This window comes from Saccostrea echinata, unplaced genomic scaffold (assembly GCF_033153115.1).
Source record: "Saccostrea echinata isolate AGI-Se365-2 ecotype Australia unplaced genomic scaffold, CSIRO_AGI_Sech_v1 ptg000022l, whole genome shotgun sequence".
Classification (NCBI taxonomy): Eukaryota; Metazoa; Mollusca; class Bivalvia; order Ostreida; family Ostreidae; genus Saccostrea; species Saccostrea echinata.
This window is the reverse complement of record NW_026889771.1, coordinates 17947876-17967376: the sequence shown is the minus strand read 5'-3', so window position 1 is coordinate 17967376 and position 19501 is coordinate 17947876. Positions and strand designations below refer to the sequence as shown.

The 19501-nt window shown below is 32.1% G+C and overlaps 1 protein-coding gene across 4 annotated transcripts in view; it reads right to left on the bottom strand.

Moving 5' to 3' along the window:
* LOC133190567 (multidrug resistance-associated protein 1-like) overlaps window positions 1-19501 on the bottom strand; it is a 962792-nt gene that overhangs the window by 825270 nt on the left and 118021 nt on the right. For all 4 annotated transcript variants that reach the window (XM_061326266.1, XM_061326267.1, XM_061326268.1 and 1 more), the window contains exons 6-7: window positions 5724-5785; window positions 1650-1781 (exon numbers count right to left, since the gene is read on the bottom strand). In XM_061326266.1, the coding sequence (XP_061182250.1) occupies window positions 1650-1781; window positions 5724-5785 (194 nt within the window). The remainder of the gene's footprint in view (window positions 1-1649; window positions 1782-5723; window positions 5786-19501) is intronic.

Genomic DNA, 19501 nt, shown 5'->3' with positions numbered 1-19501 from the left:
TATGATCACAAGTACTTGGAAAGAGTTACAGTATTTGAAAAGCAGTTTTTTTTTCATGCATTGTTTTCAGAAACTGAAAAGGTATGACTTGTATCCATGTTGAAAAAACAGCACATTTCAGAAAATAGTTTGATTAAAAATAGTTAATCAAGGTGCTTTGAGTAGCAAAATAAGCTAAACTGGTATAGCTAATTCAACCACAGAGCTTTGTCAATTTTAAAATGCACAACCTTTTCAACTCTTAATCATTCTTAAAATATTTATATCATCATTTCTGATTCAAGGGAGAACTAGAGATATGACCAGAAGTATATCTGTTGACTAATAAACATGTACATGTATATTGTGTTTTTTAAGTCATTTGTTCGTTTGTTGTTAAATGTCCCTCTCGGGAATTTTTCACTCATATGGAGACACCGCCACTTAAAAATAATGAAGACGTACAAGTCGGATTTGAGGTTAACATTCATTTTAGGAGTTTTCAACAATTAAGACATGAAGAGATAACTCCTTCCCCTCGCCCCTTCCCCTTCCCAGACCCCTGTTTGTTCATGTATGTTTTTTAAGTCATTTGTTTAAGTTGCTGTTGATATCCTATATTTATTTATTTATTTCAACACTAAGGAGCAGACAGGATTATTTAATAGAATTAATGCATTTTCACTATATTATCAAAAGAGTTCCACCCTTACACCCTGGGGCCATGAAACTCACAATTCTGGAAGAAGCACTCTTGCTTATCATAACTAAACACTTAGTTTCTTTGCTTTATAACCAGAAGCAGAAAAGAACATTTTCAAAGAAATTATGCTTTTTCACCAGAACCCCCAACTCTTGGGCCATTAGTTGCACTTAGTTTGTTTAAATTATACCCAGGAGCAAAGAACAAGATTTTCAAAGAGTTAATGCATTTTCACAATATAATCAACAGAGCCCCGCCCTAACACCAGAATCCAGGGGCCATGAAATTCACAAATTTGGAAGAGGCATCCTTGCTCATTCATAACTAACTATGTACTTAGTTAGTTTGATTAATACCCAGGAGAAGAGGATTTTCAAAAAAAAAATCATGCACTTTCAATGTATGATTGATCTATATAGCCCCATCCTACATGTAGCACCAGACCCCCTGACCCTGGGGCCATGATTTCACAATCTTGGTAGAGGGCTTAATGCTCATCACAATTATGCCAACAATTTGTCTGCTTGATGTCCAGGAATAAAGAAGAAGATTTTTAAAGATAGCACTAATTTTGATGGTTTTGATTGGTTGAAATTGGTTCAGCGGTTCAAGAGAAAAAGCTGAAAGTGTTCAAAAGTTTATGACCAACACAAGACGCACAATGGACGACAGACAAAAATGATAGCAATAGGTCACCTGAGTGATTCAGGTGACCTAAAAATTGAATAGCATGATACTGCACTAAGACATAGAAATATAGCTGGCAGTCTTGTGTCACATTTAAACCAATGAAAGTATGAAAAATCAGTTTGAGAGAAGAGAATATTTTAAGGTACAGGCAAATTCTTGGGATGCCCTGATGACAAAATTGAAAACAATAACTGAGATACTGGAAATAAGAACCAGTCTCAATCAGAAATCTTTTCATGACCTAGGAGATCTAACAAGAAAATTTAACTTTATTTACCTCATACTTCTTTTAACTTCTTTGTACCAGTATTTTTCAAAATATGGTACAACTGCTCGACATGTATCTTCATAATTCAGATACCACAAGTCTTCTAAAACCAGGGCATCTTTATATCCTTTAATCACCATTCTGAAAAAAAATTCAATACTTTGTATTCATTGCATCATAAAAAAGTTTAAGCACTTCTTTTCTATATCTAAGTTGGTTTGAAAATGTCTAAATGAGAAAATTTGTAAAACAAGAGGCCAATGGGCCAAAAATAATGCTCAGCAAAGTCACTATGGCCTACTTCTTCTTCATTGGCAGATTTTCCCCCCCTATATATTCCTATATAAAACTTTGATTGCCTATTGTTGCCCACCTCCCCCAAGGTCAGGATTTGAACAAACTTGAATCTACACTACCTGAGGATGAAACCATATTAATTTGACTTAATAATGCCTTGGTTTATTTTTGAGAGGATTTTTAAGATTTCTCCTATATATTCAAATGTAATTTTTTTTATTGTTTATTGTGGTGCCAACCATTCTTCAGGGTCAAGATTTTAACAGACTTGAATCTACTCTACCTGAGGATCCTTTCACATCAATAAAAATAATCATAGCTTTGCTGTTCTTGAGAAGAGGATTTATTAAGTTCCTTTCTGCCATATTTTATGGAGGACAGGTTGATACTTTTTTCTCAAAACCATTGAGGTCGCCCAATGCAAAGAATCAACCTTTCTAAGATACAACTTTACAAAGACTAGACTTGTTGACATATTCCTATTTACTCTATGGGAAGCATATCCCTTACAGAAAAAAAAACAATAGAAACTTATAAGTGGTTTATAAACCACTTATAAGTGACTGACAAGTAATAGCTTTTCAAAAAGCTTGCCTGACTAATCAATCAATATCTATGGAACGTATAAGCAAGATAGGTGCTAAACGTTTCCGTCATCAAGGAACGACATAGTTGCAATACTTCATTACACAAGATGTACAACTGACTTTCTAAAATGTCATAACCAAATGCTACAGATTAATGAATATCTAAGACAAGCCACTATTTGGTCATTTATTAGTTAGCCCACAGGCTGACTAGTTATTTTGGGATGAAACTGCAAATGCACTAGTATACAGTTATGGAATGGGTATGCGGGAAATAGCAAAATTTATGGTTCTCCAAGGGAGGAAACTATTTCCCAAGGCAGCAAATCTGCCAAGAGAAATAGTTTCCTGCCAAGGGGAACAATAAATTTGATATTTCTAGAGTACCAATTCCATAACTGTTTTAATATACTGTAACAATCATGGGAGATTTATTAAACTAGAGACTCAGACATTTTTTGAAACAATACAGAGGCATATAAATAGTCACAAATGCATGTGATTAAAAATATTGTAAGATAACTAATGCATTAATACCGAGGAAAATAAAATTATTAAAAAATATAAAATAATTTCACTGACACTTTGAAGGATTATCGTTGTCTTCATTTTGTTAAAATTCCAGTATGTTTTTGACATCGCATGTCGAAATGTTTTGACGTCATAGTTACATTGCTAATAACATTACATCACAGACTCGAGATTTCTTGAATGCTCCACCCACCGTTCATTTTCATTGGTTAAAATTATAAATAAATATTCATGAGGGAGTAGTCCCAGGGAGTAGCTCCAATTTTTCAGGGAGTAGTCCTCAGATGAGGGAAGTAGTATCTTTTCAGGGAAATAGCAGGGGTGTGCAATTACAAAAATTAAGCACTAGCCCATGGGCTAGTGGCAGCAATAAAGTTACTAGCCCCAAGTAAAAAGTTACTAGCCAAAATGTAGGGGGAGTTGTAAACAACCAATATTTTAAAAAAATAGTTTATTGTTGAAAAAGTCAGAGTTTTACTGTCATTCTTTTTGAAATTAAAGTTTAATTTTCACAAATATATTTCATGTAAACCACATAACATTTAATACCTTTCATTTGAAAAAACGGATGGGCAATATCTTTTGAAATCGTGTTAAATGATGAAGCTATTCTTCCCAAATAAATTGATATATGACATATGTACAATTTTAAAAAAATACAAACCTTACCTTAACAGTCACCAGAGTATAATACAACAATTTAGAGGATCCATAGAAGTATAAAAATAAACTGATAGATGAAGCTTTGTTGCCCAAAAGTAAGAGAAACAGGATGATCAGGATCAATGAAATAATTAGTCTGGTACTTGGTAACAAATAATAACAGTGATTTTTTTTTTTTAACCACCACCCCCTCCTTTTGAATTGGGAAAAATTAGCGACATTTTCCTCAATTTGGGAAAAATCATTTATAGTAAATTAGAATGCTAAAAAATACATCAAATAATCAAACTAAGTAACAACAACAGATTTTGTTTGATTTTAACTTTGAATTTGATTTAAATTCATAAAATAATCATTTGAAAAAATTAACATCAATATTTTATTGAATGTGAACATGGCTTATATTAGTCACATCTTGTAGCTTCTATTTTCTTGGAATTGCTTTATCTAATTTCATAAAAAAAAAAATAACCAGCATTTAGACTCATAATCTAGTAATCTGTCTTATATTAATAATCAAGTTTATTGTCTTTACCGTTTGTTTTTTCCCCGATTTTAGTGAAACCTTATGTGTTGTCCATTTCCTGTTATTAGCCTGACCAACTATGTAATAATGGCGGTCAAACGAAAATCATTATGTCAACATGCAACATGACTTGTATCTGGGAACTATTTACCAATTCATAGAGAATATTATAAGCTACTTATCTGCTTATATACCTGGTAGATATCTGCATTATTTTACACATTCTTTAAAAAATCGGCTGCATTTGCATGGACTTGAAGAATAAAAACGTATTTACTCTGTCAGCAAATTTAATAAATTTTGTTCAAAATTAAAACATAATTTTCGTATGTTTGAAATAGGGGAAAATATACTAATATTTGGGGAAAAATAGCTAATCTTTGTGAGGGGAAACAGCTGAATATCGGTGGCATTTTGACCCCCCAAAAATCACTGAATAATGTTAATTCTGCTTGTCCCAATTTATCACTATCAGCATTCACACCATTAAATAAATATTAGAACTTCAGTACAGTAACTTTTTACCTCTCACATTGACGTAGCTCTCTTGGTCTCTAAAGAACATTTAATAGTTAATTTTTGTCTCGTTTTCGTTTATCTATTATTTACAAGTCTATACCTAATCATTAAAACTATGGAAGTACTTTTTGTATTATTATATACTTCTGTTAAAATGTTTCCTATATAAAGTTAAGAAGGTAAAATAACTATCTTTTATAGTCTGAAAATTTCCACGCAAAGCAAAGCTATACCCCGGGGTATAGTTTGTGCTATCCACCCCTCGGAAAATTTTCATGCAATTTTTGCCGCCAATTTTGATTTCCTATAATCAGTCTATAGACTGATGATGTCGTCCTGACTTCAGTAGCATTGTGACGTCATCAAGATTTCAGCTCATTCTAGCAGTGTTACCTTATTCCAAATACTTGTCCAAAGCTATTATAATAATTCTTTTCATGTTTTGCCTATGAAGCTGTAGTATCAGGTAAAACAAACCCTCAGAAATTATGATATACATCAGTATAATAAAACGCTTATCCACTGGTTGTGAGTGGGATAGCTCTTTCATCAAACCCTTGACAGGAACTATTCCCCTCGGGCAAGCCCTCGGGGAATAGTTCCTGTCGCGGGTTTGATAAAAGAGCTATCCCACTCACAACCAGTGGATAAGTGTATATTATATAATAAAATTTCTTGCAATAAATCTCTTATTTTTTTAAAAATGCCATTAACTTTATGCTATTTCATAATTATCTCCTCTTTGAAGAAGATGTGGCCCTTCATTTATAAAAATTTGAATCCCTTTACTCAAGGATACTTTGTGGCAAGTTTGGCTGAAATTGGCTTAGTGCTTCTTCAGAAGTTAAAAATGTGAAAAGTTTGCAAAAAGAGAGATGGACTGACAGAAGGATGCTGGACAAAAAGTGATCAGAAAAGCTCACTTGAGCCTTTGCCTCAGGTGACCCAATAAAATCTCACCTGGTAAACCACCAAAATGTTATCTTGGATAAGAAAGATGCCATCTCTTCTGGGCTTTTTCTCTACAATTTTAATCAAATCATTATTGTATCGAGCATGAAGCATATTCAATTTATCAATTTTTAAGGTAAAGCAAATCTCCATAATTACATTTCAAAATACCTCAGAATTTTACTATTTACCGTATTTGGCCGAATATAATACGCATTGGTGTAAAATACGCACCCCCCTTTTTGAGCCTGAAACTGGGGGTTTCAGTTCGGTTGTATTATACGCAGCAGAAAATTTTACCAAGCGGTGTTCTGAACTTTTGAAAATTGCGGTAATTTGCTATGAAAATCGGCGTGGAGATAAAGTGCCGAAAATTTACAGAACACGATATTTTATTCAAATGCGTTTTTATTTCTTAATCTTGACTTTCCATATTGCGGCAATCTGGAGGAAATTATTTATTTTAACAAAGCACGAGATAATGTTGCATTAAAGTATTAACAGAGTTTATTATTAATTTTTTTAGCATACGGTGATGTTGAAATTATACGTCGCCGTATACTAACTATTCTTTGTGGAAATAATTTTATTTCAACAAAGCACGAGATAATTGTTGCAAGTTTAACAGTTATCATATTTATTTTTAGTTTAAGGTAATCATATTGAAAATTATGTATATTTAACAGGGCAAGCGATATTTCATCATCAAAGTATTCATAGACTACGATTTCCTCTTTTGAACTTGAAATTAATTAATTAAATAAAAGCTGATGTTATAAAAATAAAATCAAAATTTAACAAGCGTGTAAAGTGTTGTTATCAACACACCTCCAATGCTGTGAAAAATGATGTACAATGGTGGGATATATGTCTTCATGCATCGAGGTAATCTTCGTGGATATCTTATTTTCTACAGAGCACGAGTAAATGATAACACTTAAGTTTCAACATACTTCATATTTCCTTTTTTGACTCTCAATCATTTTAACACGAGGCCGATAAAAGATAAAGTGAAATTAAATTTAACAAGCGTTTAACTGTGTCACATTAAAATCATCCTATCATACTTTTGGTAATGTATTTTAAATTTCATGTAAATATCCCGTGGGGAACCCCTTCGTTTTAAATGTGTTATTACTGTACATATCCTTCACTGAACCTCAGTTCACTGGACCTTAAAACCTGCCAGTCCGTGCAAGTTTTTTTGGACACGGCAGTCCAGAGAGGAGGACGCTTTTACCCCTCTCAGATATGTTTTGTAACTTTTGTAACCAGCATTGATAGTTACACCGAGTACCAGTTGTTTTCCAGGGCTTACTTTGTATTTTTTTTGTGTGCAATGGTCCAGCTTTTCTGAGGTTCCATCCATCCATAGTAAATGTAGAGACTGTATGGAGAGGCCACCAGGTGCCTTCAGTGTGTCCGCCCTCCCATAATGATGTGTAATAGAGAGGCCCTAGAGATCTTCCTCTAGCCGGTGGAGTGGAAGGCGCGGAAGGACAAAAACCCATTATAGGACAAACAACGGATATTGTATATTTGTACATTTATTGTAATTAAATATGTAAATTATCTGGACAAAAGCATTTGAGTTATATTTAAATTTAGTAAAGAAGTAAATCCGCTCGACTATCTGTGACAAACTGTTTAATGTGTCGTAATCAACACACGCTTTTACATACGAAAGATCAGAAACCAACCCCCGATTTTTAACAAAGAAATTAATCAAAGCCATTAATAAGGGCATTAAATAATCAGTGCTCTAACTGTAAAAACAATGATTTGGAGTCGGTAAACAATTGAATTGCCTGGAGGGGTGTTGAGGGATAATTATCAAGTGTCAAGCGCATGTGTTCACAACATTGGCTTCCATTCATTGGGACGTATAGAGGGGTGTTTATGTTGAAATGAATTTTCACTGAGTTATTTAAAACATAAAATAAATTTTATTGTATTGTATTTTATTAAAAAATGACATTACTTTTTTGACCGAGTGTCTGACTGATTAGGTACATGTGTACTATGATTACGGAAGCACGTGGCAAAGGAATGTGTGAACATCTATAAATAACATCGTTAATGGCGGCCTACACGCAGACGATGAACATGCAGCTCAAATTAATTTTAACTTGCTTTTAAATTTAATTTAACTATCAAAAGGTTATAAATATAACTTTTTTAACAAGCCTACATTCCAACAATAACTTTCCAAAGTTTTAAATACGGCGATAAACAGCAAGAAATCTCTAAGTCTGCCTAAGTCTCTAGGTAATACTACGGTATGCGCGAATGATAGCCGTGTTTCACATGAAAGAAAAACCTATCAAAATCCCATTGTGGTGTAAAATACGCACCCCTTTCTCACAGAAAATTATTTTGGGAAAAAAGTGCGTATTATATTCAGCCAAATACGGTACAGTAAAATTCGTCTAATCCTGATTCTGAGTACTCCGGAATTTTGTCCATTTTGGCTTTAAATTTTAGTCCCATGCACTTCCTTAACAAATTTATAATAAAAAATTCCATGTAGTCCGGATACTGTCTATTCTGTATTCCAAACAGCCATATTGGTCCCAACTGCTCAAAATTAACAATAATTATTTCCTCCAATTCGACCACATAATATTACCTGAATCACTTCAATGCAATTAACACTTTCGTAGTAGATGTGCCAACATGTGTTTACTTAAGTGCCATGAGACGACCTAAAACCCGGCGGCAACAGAGCCCATTTGAAAAAATATAAGGTTTAGTTACAATTAATTTTTTTTAAATACTTACACATTTTACTTGCTTTCAACTCCATATCACAACATATAACAAGAATGACAATATAATAAGTACACAACTTACAAATCAAAATATAAATCGGAATCGAAAAATGGTGCCATAATATATGAAGGGAAGATGTAATTTGTATGTAAAAATTAAAATGTCAATTCAATAATTATGAAATCGTAAATAATGGTTTTTATGGTTATGTTGAACACACCTTTAAATTTGCTAAACCCTCGCTTGATATATATGTAAAGTCTCTGTATATTTTGTCCAATCTGGCCAATTTTTATGGAACCAATGGAAGCCGGTTTGGACAAATTATACTGTATATACATCATTTGCTATACATGCAAATATAGTTTCCTCAAATTAGAGAGTTGAGAAACAAATTTTTCTAATAATCCTTTAACTTAGGTCACAGGATGCAGAACTTTTAAAATTTTCTGAAAACATACCATCAAAATTAGTTAAATGAATCCTGAGCTTTTGTTTTACATTCTCTGAAAGTTTTATAAAATTCATCTGCATCGTTTATGTGTATATAATTAAATCCAAAACCTGCCATTGATGTTGTAACATTTTTGATGTTATTCTATTGAATTCTATTGGGAAAATGTCATTTTTGACTCATTTTCAGGCAAGATTTTGTTTCCAAAAATATCATTAACTTTTAAATGGTGCAGATGAAATGTTTCCCCTTAGGTCATTTTTAAGAAATCTATATAAAAAATTAACATGTCTTTGGGTTAGTTTTCTCATTAATAATTAAAAGGACAATTGCTTAAATATTGCAAAATGTACAATATACTTTTAAGAATGCAGATGCTGTAAACAATAATTTTGTGACAACATGCTTGATTTCATGAACATTAGTCCAGTATACATTGCAGAAAAAACAAAATAAAGTGCACTGCAGCCACAGCGAATAATATGCCCGTCAAACATTGTTAAATTATCATAAACAGTTTAAAGTGCAAGTAGGAAATATTAAAATCATGTCACCCTTGATACAAAGATGTCAATGATTTTTCCATTCCTTATTATGCTTGTTGTGTAGTTTTAAACTACAGTCCCTGAAACGTTCTACTTTCCCACTTGAACGGTGAGTGAATGCTATGTTTTCTGCACATATATATGATGTTTAAATTCAGCTGTTTAATCACACAATGTTTAAATTCAGCTGTTTAATCACACGATTTTTATCGCTGTAAAACATTGTAATTGTTACCGAACGCTGTAGTTTAAAAGATTAAATTATTCTAGTTGTAAAATAAATATGTTTATTCTTATTTGATATATAAAACCATTACAAATAATGACTTTCGAAGAAGATATTACTAACTTATAGAATGAAGTGCAATGGTTGTAACAAAAATGTATTTCCGTGTCAAGGCGATTCCGTGTAAAATAATGAGAATGAAAATAAAAATATTTTGCAAGGGTCTGTGGAAGTATTGCATAAATACTTTCATATTTTTTAAAAATTTAATGCAATAATATATATTCATGTGTCTTTTCATTTTTTAATGATGATTCATTAAGCAGACTTCTACACATATCTGTAGACAATTCCCCATGATTAGATACAATGAAGCATTCATATTATTTGTTATAGATTAAAATTTCAGAACTTGATATTTAAGTAATATGCTGTCATAGTTTTGATTAAATGGACAAATAAGAGAGAGAGAGAGAGATTTCCATTTTAGCCCTCCCCCCCCCCCCTTTTCCACAAATGCATGTATACCTGTATAAACAAAAATTCCTAATTTTTATCTAAATATATCAGGCAGTGAAATTAACCCCCTTTTTTTAATCAACAAATTCATTTTGTTTGACAGTCATAATCGCTTTTTTTCCTGCTTCAAGTTCACACGAAGTCCACGTGCTTGTCCTGTCAATCAAAATCATTTGACACTGTGCAGGTGTGAAAGTATGACCGCTGCTCGGGGAGGGTAGGGGTCCACCCGGAATAAGTAGTGCACCCTACAACACTTGGTCACGCAGTAACCATAAGACTTGGTTACTGTCCTTGACATAAAACCTTCAAGGATTAAGACATAAGTAGAAATGTCTTTTCCAGTCTTTATTACAGGAATCTGTACATTATATATACACATCTAAGACTGGGTCTGCTAGCTGCATGCCCTAACTCAAGCTAACTCTCTTTATCACTCACTATGACTAACTGTCCTCTGTCTACTCTCTCTAAACTACTATTCTTTTCTCAATATATATTTTGTTTTAGAGTAAATCTAGTAATTATTTGATTTACTCAATTTGGCTTTTCAATGAATGAGTAGGTGACATGGACAGGTAGAGTGATAATTGTTGTCACACCTGTCATGCCTTAAGAATAGATAATTAGGCAACTTAATTGACTTGAGAGATTAACTAATTATACTTCAAAGGGATTAATAACAATGTGATATTAGCCAAGCCATCTGGTAGACCTTAATACTGAATCAATTATTTAACTTTGACATCAACAGATATTGTAACTTAAGGGAAATAAAGTAATATCTTAAATTTACATATCGTATGACCCCTAACCTTTTGGATAGTGGCTATAAAAGTCTTGTCACACCAAAGGCGAATTGCTACACTGTTGTATTTCCAAGAAATTTAAACATTTTTTATCATTTCTAGATCTGATTCCAACTTTCCAAAAAAAAAAAAAAAATAAAAAAATAAAATACATTGGGCATAAACACTTAGAAGGAATTTGAAACATACTCTCAGGCCAATTTAAAATACCACCATCAGCATGTGTACATTTTGAACTTCTATTGTTTAATGACTTTTTTAGATGCATGTTTCTTTTGATACCGAAATTTTTGGGGTACAAAACGCGTCAACTTCTTTTTAAATAATAATTAAAATATACTGGAAATACTGACCAAGTAACCGATTTAGATGGAAAGGGGGGGGGGCATATAAAGTTAGAAAAAAATATAGTATATTATATTTAAATAAATGTTTTTTAACCACACTATCAATTTAATTTGCTCCAAAGATATTTAATTAATAAGTGGATATCCACAGTACTTTTTATAATTCTCAGAACTAGTTCTTACATGTATTTCTATACTAATTGATAAAAAAACGTGTTAGAAATAATATTTTCATAATTGACATGGATCATTATCTCTCCATTAACGATTTGTCGTCTTTAACATAACAACAAAATGTTGCAGTGCTTGAAGTATCCGTATATTGCCCATATCTAAATTTAATTTTTCAGCATCATTCTACACCCTCTCTTTCCAGAGTAATTTAATAAAAAACCTAACAGCTGAGTTAGAATAATAATAAAACATATTGTAGATAATATTTTCCCATGAAATAATGATACTTTAAACATGATATGTTAATTATCAATATTACTTTCATATATACTAATAGTGTAATACTTACTCAACTTTAAACATGTAATGTAGATTATTTTATATACACATAATTATGTCTGTGCTTATGTGTATATAAAATAATCTACATTACATGTTTTTGTATACAGGTAAACTTCGGTATCTCGACATCGGATATGTCGACAACCTGGGATATGTCGACATCCTTCCGCGGTCCCGGCAGTATTTACTATATAAATGATTTGCAAAAACTCTGATATGTCGACCTCGGTAATGTCGACAACCCGGGTTATCTCGACGTATATTCCCAGTCCCAAGAGCAAAATTTACCTGGCATATGTCGACATCGGCAATTTTCTGCTCTACTGAACCTAACTGTTTGTCAGATAGGGTCGCTCGTCACGCACGGACGACTCTGGGTATCTCGACGTCGTCAAAGTTTCACACCTTTCACACCCATGTTTGACTGCACGCTGCTCAATTAATTTTATAGACTGTGTTTGTAGGTGAATCCCAAGCCCCTTCGGCGTCTTTGAGAAGTTAATTGAGCTTGGGTAATATCATTGCTTAATCTACACGATTCTGCGTAAATGTTCAGAATGTAATTTATATCGAAACGTAACATAACTTTTAAATTTGAAAAAGATAACTAAATTACAATGAATAACAAACACATTGAAAAATTCAAACTAAGGAATTAAAAAAAAAAAATTTTTAATCATATTTTGTAGTTAAAATGTATTCAACAGGAAACAATCCAATTAACGACAGGATTGACCGAATCAGCCGTAATTCGTGCATTTGTAACAACACTACGTTAGTTTAGATACTCAAATCTCTTTAAAAAAATTAGTTTTAATGTACATTCTTCCTGAATGAAATAAGAAAAAAATAATCCGTATTTCATTTTTTTTACCGTATATCGGATGTCGACTTTATACGGTTCGAAGTTTATAGAGCGCATTTCGTATCCTGTTCTGACGAAAAGGCAAGTTACACGCGAATGCAGCTCAATGCTGTAACTTTGTGCTGAAACTTTGTGAATTTAGAAAGATTTTGATAAAGAACACGTTTTATAAACAAGATTTTTAAAATAACTTCTTAGATTTTTAATAAAAATAAGGGAATTCTGAAATATGTTGAGATACAGTCTATACTAAAGTCATGTACATATAATAAGCTTGTCTGTTTTGCTATGCAATGAAATCTTGGACGTCAAGTCTCAACTCTGATATCTCGACACCTCGGATATCTCGACATTTTCCGATGGTCCCGTCGATGTCGAGATAACGAAGTTTACCTGTATATTGAAGTTGAGTAAGTCTGTCTATGCTTAATGGTAATTGTATCAATTGTGCTTGTAATTTGTGACACCTAAAAGGGTCCTGATTTGAAAATAATCTGTCTACAGAAACAGATTGTTCAGTGAGTGTAAATTTAAGATATATTAGTTTTATATCTAAAATAGTTGAGGCCAGTTCATTGCACATATTTAAATATATTTGAACAAGGAAAATCCGACCTGAATTAGTACCTGAAATATTTAATTAAAGCCATAAATTTTCAAAAGTAGGTCATGGTTTGATGATTCTTAGCCAATTAGTACCCGAAATATTTAATTATAGTCATATAAATTGATAAGCAGGTCACGGTGACCTACTTTTCAGTCGACCTTCTCCGAGGACCCAAGATGCATCAACTGACAAAGTTTGATGATTCTACCCCTGCGAGATGATATTCATGACTAAAAGAACTTTTATGAGTTGTTCATCATTGTTCATGAATGCTCATAAAAGATTCATAATAGTTTCATAAAAGTAGTTCATGAATTTAATCATGAACACATTCATACTGAAAAAAATTTACACTTCATGAACAATGATGAACCTTTATGAAATTCGAAAATCTTCAACATTACACAGCAACACAAGTTTCATGATTATTCATGATTATTCATGACTCAATACAATTTAAATTCTATATTGATTCAAATTTATTGATATTGAATTTTAAGTACAATTTTAATTAACTGAGTGTTCTCCATTGGTAATTGCTTAACAATACATGTATTACAATACTGTTCAATGTTGAAATGGAAAGACTAAATAGACAGAAAAGCTTGCTGGATTTTTTTTAACATCATTATAGACTATCAGTAATAAGTTGCAAATCAGGGAATTTACGTAAATTTACGTATTAAAATGCAAAAGATGTATACAATTGTGGTACATACACATTAAAATGAATTGTATTTTCTCATGTCCATTTAAGAAATACATGAATCATCAATGTTTTCAAGTAATGATAACCATCACTCACAGTCCAGTATGTTAAAAAAAAAATACTATTTGATCCCTAAAACTTATAATTTATTATTTAAAAAAGCCTCCATGCCTGTTGCAACATTTTTGTTCATGGGCATAAATGGTTCTAAAATTTAAAACATATTGTATATTAATTTTTTTATAAGGTAACATCTTAAAGTAGAAAATAAAAATTGTGAAGTTAATAAACATGTTGCCGATCATCTGAAAAGATATCATATTAGTCTTGTCTATGATGTCAGTTTCAAATTGTGTGCTTGCATGAGAAGATCCAAAACAACTTGGTTCCATAAGAATCATATTCCTGTTAATTCTCCTTCATTGATAAACATAGCTGATTCTTGCCGCTGATTCTTCAGTCTTTTGGGATATTTCAGTTCTAGTTGTTTCTTTGTTAGACCTGTAAAAATTGTACGCTCTTAATGAAAGTTATATTTTAAATGAATAGACATTGACAAAAAACAAAACAAAAACAAACAAAACATTCAGCAACTATCTGCATAGTTTCAAAGTAGGTAATCTATATGTCTAGTATGCCTGTGATGACTTAAGTTTCAATTTATGTGAATAATTTTGATGTATAAATAGAAACACAATCGTTTTCCCTGAATTCAATAAGCTAGATAATTAAAAAAAATATCAAGTTTAAATACTTTATAAAAATATTTCCACATAATATCGGTACTTTTTACCTACTAAGTAATCTGTGAGGACACGGATTGTGTCAAACTCTGTCAACTAACAATACTGTATATATAATTTTAAATCGTATTTTATCTCCCTCGTTTCATTCTTGAGAAAAAAGCAAATGCCTTGCCAATCTCATTTTGAAATTCGAACAAACCAAACAATAAATAGGGCCATAAAAATATAATTAATTTAAGAACATATGAAACAACAACCTTGCAGGTTGTGCACCCGATATCCATCCCGCGATTGTAACATGTATAAAACAGATGAAAACTTACTCATGTTGTGAGCTGATGAATGCAGGCGGAACAGTGCTGGTCTTTCTGTGGATGTTGTTTGGATGGTGTGCATTTAAAATATAACCTCCAATGCAGTCTATATTGTATATTCTCAAGTTTACAAACTTCTATCGCCCACCAAAAAACAAAAAAGCCGCCATCTTTTTAGCGGGTGGCGAGGCAATTCCTATCAATAATTTTTCACACCCTTTTTATTCAAAGATTTTTTAAAGTTTGTAGAAACCTTGGCATAAATATAATGAAAAAAGTAAAACTTTATTTAATAGTACCAGTCCACGATTAACTAGGCCTATATATTTACCATTTTTTACAAGGTACCCCAAACAAGAATCATTGGCGGCCAATGAATATTACGGGTATGATTTGAATCGCAACCTCAATCGTTTTTAGAAAACGTCGTTTGATTGGACGCTTCTGGTAGCTGATTTATAACATCATTACTGATTAGTTAAGCAGTAACGCGAGCGCCAAATTTTCAATAGATTGAAAGGAAGGAAGATGTGCATTGCATTGTCAGAAGATTGTCGATAGATCTAGATTCTGTCAACATTTTTTAAATGGAGTGTTAACTATTATATTCATCGAAAGGAAGGACTGCAATACAGAAAGCATGTGGTAAGAACATAATTCTTTAATTATTTAGGTTCCAAATTTGTTGATTAGCACACTTGTTGCACGCATGCCAAACAAACGTGATTTAAAAAAAAAATAACTTGGAGAGAAATATAATTTCAGTCATTGTTAAATGAAATGAATTTTAATGAAATATATTTTAAAAATTTATTTTTAAAAACTTGTGTGTTTTTGTCTCAGAATATTTTTTTTTAATTTTATAATAAAAAATGGAAGGGGAGGGGGGTGGGCATACACACCCCCGTGTGCCCATGGACTAGCTCAAATTGAAGAAAAAAAGGAAACTTGATTCTAAATTGAAACTAAAATCATTTCTAAATTTTCTTTACTGATTAGAACAAATTGACTTTGACTCGTCTCTGAGGATTCCTGACTCTTTATAAATTAAAGACCAAGTATTCTGTATAAAAGACAGGTAATTCCTATATTTTTTTCTGGCCTCCAGTTGCAGCATCACCACAATTTCCATATTATTTAAAAGTATCCTGTTCCCTGTAATATTTATTTCTATTTGGCATATCATTTATATACATGTATATGTAATTTCAGGGAGAGTGAAATGAAAAACAAGGCCTATTGTAAAAGAGCTAGAAAAAAACCACGTCATGATTTAAAGGATGGATTTCAATTTTGGATGAATTAGTGAGTGATCCAGCAGACACCCATAGAGAAAAATTCATTTTTGGAATGTCAAGAAGCAAAGTTGACAGGGATAACAAATGCACCACAGGCATCTGACTTACTTGAACGTGCCATAAGAAGAACACAAGCGTTGTTTAAGATTCTGAAACTGATCCAGGCTGTACATGTAATTGTTTAAGAGTGTGTTGGGTAAAAGCTGTATACATTTATAAATTCAATGAATTAATTTAATACATAGCATTTAGTTTAGAACATTGTAGACATTATTTATATATTATCAAATTTTTAAATAGAATGTTTATGTACATGTATTTTGAGGGTACTCACAGTGGTTTTGCCAATTTGGCCTTCTGTCAAATTACGTAATTCAAGATAATATTCTTAAAAAGTTCATGAAATGTTCATGAAAGATCTAATGAAGCTAAAATTCACAGGACACTATGATTTCATGAATTCTATAAGGAAGTTCATGAATTTTCAAGATAGTAAGTAATTCATGAACAACCCACTATTCTTGAATATTCTTGAACTTGGTTTTCATGAATAAAATTCATGAAATCATTAGTGTCCAATTTTAACTTCATAGGATCTTCATGAATATTTCATGAGCAGATTCAAGAATATAATTCATGAACTTTTCTTAGAAGTTCAAGAATTATTCTTGATACTCTCGCAGGGGTAAGCCAATTAGTACCTGAAATATTTAAATACCATAAATTTTTAAAAGTAGGTCACAGTGACCTACTTTTCAGTTGTTGTACTCCGAGGACCCAAGATGCATCAACTGACAATGTTTAATGATTCTAAGCCAATTAGTACCTTAAAAATTTAATTAAAGCCATAAATTTTCAAAAGTAGGTCATGGTTTGATGATTCTTAGCCAATTAGTACCCGAAATATTTAATTATAGTCATATAAATTGATAAGTAGGTCACAGTTACCTACTTTTCAGTCCACTAATTCTGCGGACCCAAGATGCATCAACTGACAAAGTTTGATGATTCTAAGCTTATTAGTACCTGAAATATTTAATTAAAGCCATAAATTTTCAAAAGTAGGTCATGGTTTGATGATTCTTAGCCAATTAGTACCCAAAATATTTAATTATAGTCATATAAATTGATAAGTAGGTCACGGTGACCTACTTCTCAGTCCACTAATTCTGCGGACCCAAGATGCATCAACTGACAAAGTTTGATGATTCTAAGCCAATTAGTACCTGGAATATTTAATTAAAGCCATAAATTTTCAAAAGTAGGTCATGGTTTGATGATTCTTAGCCAATTAGTACCCGAAATATTTAATTATAGTCATATAAATTGATAAGTAGGTCACGGTGACCTACTTTTCAGTCGACCTTCTCCGAGGACCCAAGATGCATCAACTGACAAAGTTTGATGATTCTAAGCCAATTAGTACCTGAAATATTTAAATAGCCATAAATTTTTAAAAGTAGGTCACAGTGACCTACTTTTCAGTTGTTGTACTCCGAGGACCAAAGATGCATCAACTGACAATTTTAATGATTCTAAGCCAATTAGTACCTTAAAAATTTAATTAAAGCCATAAATTTTCAAAAGTAGGTCACAGTGACCTACTTTTCAGTCAACCTATTCCAAAGACCCATGATACATGAAATGACAAAGTTTGATGATTCTAAGCCAATTAGTACCTGAAATATTTAATTATAGTCATATAAATTGAAAAGTAGGCCACAGTGACCTACTTTTCAGTTGACATTTTTTGAGGACCCAAGATGCTTCAACTTACAAAGTTTTATAAGTCAACTATAAGTTTTGAGATTCACTTATAAGTGTAAGTCAAAGTATGAGGGGCATTTGAAAAGTTCAGGGAACTGTTTAATAAAATATAAACCATTTAATGGAAATAACTGAATTTGATATCATTGGACAAATCACAAAAAAAACACATACTGTGATGTCACTGTAATTTTTATTACGTAATAACTCCAAAAATTATGTCAGAATCTCAAATTTCTAGCATACTGACCATTAAAATGACATAACAAGAGACACAATTTCAGTGAAGTAAAATTTTAAAGTCAACTTTTGAATGTTCATTACTCAGATGCATGCTAACGGACACAACTGCCAGCTGGAAAAATGTTTACATAGACTACAGTCTATCATATGGAGTTGTATTCAGGAGCCCCTATATTTCTAAGGTGGTTTAAGCATGTGTCAAACATAGAATGTTTGAATCTCGCGCAAAATATTGGGTAAAAAAGACGCTGCTGTGAGAAAATCTCAAAGTTTACAATCACAGGAGAATTGTGGACGGTGTTACAGAATTTGCTGGCATTAATTCGTCAGGTGTTTTAACCAATTTTGTGGGAATGATTAGAGGTCAAGAGAGGTTAAGCTAAAAGTGTCCTATATTTCCTCGTAAAAACCAAAATTTCTAACCCCACCATAACACAATATGTTCGAAAATTTTACATCATGGAAAATAAATAAGATTGTACATGGCAATGAAACTCAAATTAATTTTTTTTGAGTTGAAAGTCAAAAGCAATAGTGAGTTTTGAATCACCAAAGTTGGAATAATATGAAAAAATGCGCACAGAAACAAGCCCGGGGAAGACTTTAGTGCATCTTATTCATTAACGGTAAGAGTCCTGGTACTCAGGATACATTTGTGGAAAACTGCATTGTAACACTTCAGTTTTATGCAGAATATCTTTTATTTAATATTGTGGAGAGCTATATAATAGATCGAAAATCCAGCTACATGTATATCATATAAATACAAGAGGCCCAAGGGCCTTAACGGTCACCTGAGTATAATACAACAATTAAGAAGATCCATAGAGTATGAAATGAACTGAAAGGTGAAGCTTTTTTGCCCAAAAGCAAGAAAAATAGGGTGATCAGGATCAACAAAATAATTAGTCTAATATTCATTAACAGTTCATAAATTAGGTTCTAATCTGTTCCCCATTTATCACTCTCACCAGACAGTATAAAAACAAACTATCAGTGCTTCTGTCCTCCTTTAATTCCTTGTTGAAATATGTTGCATTGTTACATTGG